This window comes from Coptis chinensis, chromosome 9 (genome assembly GCF_015680905.1).
Source record: "Coptis chinensis isolate HL-2020 chromosome 9, ASM1568090v1, whole genome shotgun sequence".
NCBI lineage: Eukaryota > Viridiplantae > Streptophyta > Magnoliopsida > Ranunculales > Ranunculaceae > Coptis > Coptis chinensis.
The window spans coordinates 82,263,340-82,267,647 of NC_141464.1; the positions used below are offsets into that span (position 1 = coordinate 82,263,340).

Genomic DNA, 4,308 nt, shown 5'->3' on the forward strand with positions numbered 1-4,308 from the left:
TAATTCTCTGATCTAGTTTGTGAGTCCATCTCTTATCATGTGGATAACAATTCTGGATACCTGTTGGTGAAATGTAGTCCTGACCTTAACTCCAGGTGTTTGCTTTACTAGGAGTTGAAGTTGAAATTGAAATTGTACAAACGGGAATTATAAGATTCCTTAGATTTACCGAATCAGCGTTTAGATTAACACGTTAAGATTCCAACAAAAAAGGAATAAAAAATAAAGAATAGATAAGAATAGGCAAGTAATTTTAATATGGAAAAAATGTTTTCATATTGGGAAAATGATCTGGATTCTTCATAATATAATCAAACTTTAATAATGCAGCTAAAAACTGCAAGTGTAAAACGTGAGATATTCTATACTCCAAGATTCTGTTTCAGTTCCCATATTCTCTCCTACTCTCTCTCTCACGTACTTTTTGTTCACTATGGACTTGGTGCAGTTGCAACTTTCATGCCAAGTTTTTTAAACTTCTGTACTTCAGTGTTCAATCAATATCATCTTTTTTTGCACACTTACATTTTCTCTCTGAAAATAAGATTTATATAACAGATCAAGTTGAAGTAGGGGCACTAGGGGATTATTTCAGAGAACATATCATTTTGTTGAAGTTAATACAAGGTGAGGATCATATGTTGAACCATTTTTTTTTTTCAGTACTATTACATAAGAATGGTTCACGTTCCATGGTATGTCATCTTTTTTCTCTTTGTCCGAAATATCAGATTGCAGAGGATGCAATTTGTTTTCATTCATAATGCATATAACGATAAACTTTGCAGATTTGATTAGGTGATTCAAATATTCAATGGCAATTATAATTCTGATTATTTGTCAAGTTGCATAATGTTAGATATTCGTACTTGAAAAAAAAAGATGCTTCCATAAAATTTTACTGCCCTATATGATTACCAAAAAATTAATAAAAAATAGGATCTGTTGCTAATATTATAACCAACAAAGAAGTACTACTTGATGAACATATGCCTGCACACACGCGTTATGATTAATACCAAGGGCATGCTTATTTGCATAATTATGATTAATACCTGAAGTAGAGCAGTGCCATACAGAGTTTGACCTATACATTATACATGTTGTGGGCAACGTTCTGACATGTCATAGAACCATGATTTGTTTTTGCACATTTTGAATTGAAATATAAGCATGGGGTGGTTCAGAACCTTTTCTTCTGTACTAGTGGATGTAATAAAACAAAAACTGGCTGGGCAGAACATAGTTAGGAGATGTTTAGACTTTAGAGGGCTTTGGTGGTCTCCTGTGTGGGTGCAGGTCTCTGGTATGCATAATTTCCTATCAAAGTTTAGGTTCTAGGTACGTAGGTTAACACCCTTCGCCCTTCAGCCTAAACATTCAACATAATCATCACATCTGCTTGCTACAGAACAACTGTTGAAAACCGGATAGGCTCTATATTAGAAATGCCACACGCCCACACTCACAACCTGAGTATCCTACATGGCAATATATGAGTTGGCCTAAAGTCAATAAAATCTCAGTAGTAAATAGTAACCTGTTGAAAACCGGATAGGCTCTACATTAGAAATGCCACACGCCCACACTCACAACCTGAGTATCCTACATGGCAATATATGAGTTGGCCTAAAGTCAATAAAATCTCAGTAGTAAATAGTAACGTTACTTGTACTTCTCCTTACTGCAAACTAGAACATACTCAAACTCGTATAATTTCTTTCAGGTGGACTTAAGAAGAGTGGAGGACTGAAGAGTGAAAAGAAAGATGGAGGAAAGTAAATGTGGGTGTTGCGGGTGGTGTTGTTGTAGTAAAGAAGATTTCTTCCCAGAAGAATCTTTCAAGAGTTGGAAGTCTTATGGGAATGCATTGAAAGAAACAAAATCAAGACTCACAGACAGATTCTTGGCAAGATCACAAGATGAAGAGGAAGTGAACCAGATGCGTGCGCGTAGTAAGAATGAGATGAAGAAATCGCTAACTTGGTGGGACTTATTGTGGTTTGGCATTGGTTCAGTCATGGGTGCTGGAATCTTTGTTCTTACTGGACAAGAGGCCAATGGTCATGCTGGTCCAGCTGTGGTGCTTTCCTTTGCCGTTTCTGGTTTTGCTGCATTGCTTTCTGTCTTCTGTTACACTGAGTTTGCAGTTGATATTCCTGTTGCAGGTGAGTTGTTAAGTAGGTACAGATATTTGACCAACTTTGAACTTTGATTAAGATAGTTGTGTACTTGTGTTGACGAAGGTGGTCACTTCAACTGGAGTTGATATTAACTCACTCTTTTTTGCCTTAATTTATAGAGAGAAACTGGGTAAGTTAATTTAAGCTGCACATAGATCAAATGATCCGGTTGTCTAAATTGTAGACCGTCCTTATTTCCATGGCAACTACATCAGCATGCAGAAACGTGAAAATTTTGTCCTAGGAATACATATGCACCGGTTGTCATGTTGTATAAATTCTGTAGTGTGATCTGCAATAGATGCAAATTCCTTTCCCTGATCAAAGTTGAATGTGGTCTGCTCATTGTACAGGAGGATCATTTGCCTACATAAGGGTGGAGCTCGGAGACTTTGTTGCTTTTGTCGCTGCTGGTAATATTCTCTTCGAATATGTTGTGTCCGGAGCTGGAGTAGCTCGTTCATTTACATCATACTTTGCCACCTTAATCAACTTCCACCCCGATGATCTCCGCATAACTGTTGAAGCCCTCCCCCAAAATTACAATCAACTCGATCCCATAGCTGTTGCAGTTTCAGTCATCATATGTGTCTTCGTCTGTTATAGCACCAAAATGTCTTCTCGCTTCAACACCATTGTTACCATTTTCCACGTTGTCCTTGTTGTTTTCATTATTGTGGCTGGCCTTACCAAGGCCAATATAACCAATTTAACCAACAACTTTGCTCCATTTGGTGTACGAGGTGTCTTCACTGCCTCGGCGGTGCTCTTCTTTGCCTATATTGGATTTGATGGGGTGGCAACGTTGGCTGAAGAGACAAAAAATCCTGTTCGCGACATCCCAATTGGGCTACTCGGCTCTATGTCGATCACTATAGTCATGTATTGTCTGCTTGCTATGACCTTGTGTCTTATGCAGCCGTACACTTCAATTGACGAAAATGCACCATACTCTGTAGCATTTCAGGCAGTTGGGATGAATTGGGCAAAGTACCTTGTTTCCTTCGGCGCAGCTAAGGCGATGTTCACTGTTTTACTAGGGAATTTAATTGGCCAATCTCGATACTTCACCCACATTGGGAGAACACACATGGCACCACCTTGGCTTGCTATCATAAATGAGAAAACTGGAACACCCATCAATGCCACCATTGTCATGACCCTTGCTAACTGCATTATAGGTTTCTTCACTGATCTTGGTGTACTAAGCAGCCTACTTTCTATCTCCACCCTCTTCATATTCTCGTTAGTTGCACTTGCTTTACTAGTCAGACGGTATTACGTTCCTGGTGAGACATCAGACAATGACAGGAATAAGCTCATTGGTTTCTTAGTACTGATAGTAGGATCATCTGCAGCAACAGCTGCATATTGGGGAATAAGCAAGAATGGCTGGATAGGTTACATTGTGACTGTTTCGATCTGGTTCTTATCTACACTGGGGTTAAAGCTGATGGTGAAGGAGTCTAGGAAGCCAAAGCTGTGGGGAACACCTTTGGTTCCATGGTTGCCTTCTGCTAGTATTGCTATGAATGTGTTCTTGTTGGGTTCGGTAGAAGGAGCCTCATTTATCAGGTTTGCAGTGTGGTCAGCCATCTTGCTCATCTACTACTTTCTTGTTGGACTCCATGCATCATACGACTCAGCCAAGGAGGCTGGTCAAGAGAAAAATGTTGCCGATCAGAGGGAAATGCCGTGAATGTCAAAGTTGCCAATGTTATTTCTTCACAATATAGACTGGAGAGTACATTTTTATTTGTAAGGCAAGAACCTTTCGACTCAATGGCTCTTTCATACAGAGAAAATATTTGGTCTTTAGCTCAAGTTCAACCCTGAATATAGAAGTAGGAACTTACGTAGAAATATCTTGATCTTTTTCAATCAACAGTAGTAATAGTATATTAGTAGTAGCAGTAGTAGTAGAAGTAACTGGTATCAGGATTGTTCTACAAAAAATGTGTTCCACTTTTCCAGGGAACTATTCTCCTGCTTATGAATTGTACTTCCTCTTTCTTTTCTTTTGAAACTTTGTAAGTAGCGAGAAATATTTTTCATCTCTAGATGCAGAGTGCTAAGGATAATTAACAATAATTTATGCATAGACAGCAGCTACGATTCCAGGACA

The 4,308-nt window shown here is 38.7% G+C and overlaps 1 protein-coding gene across 1 annotated transcript; it reads left to right on the forward strand.

The window, feature by feature from the left end:
- Positions 1-302: 302 nt before the first annotated feature.
- On the forward strand, positions 303-4,197 carry LOC147478729 (cationic amino acid transporter 1-like). The gene is made up of 3 exons (XM_086581865.1): positions 303-627; positions 1,727-2,168; positions 2,537-4,197. Exons 2-3 carry the CDS (start codon positions 1,769-1,771, stop codon positions 3,880-3,882), a joined length of 1,746 nt encoding a protein of 581 aa, XP_086437991.1. The 5' UTR covers positions 303-627; positions 1,727-1,768; the 3' UTR covers positions 3,883-4,197.
- Positions 4,198-4,308: the final 111 nt, after the last annotated feature.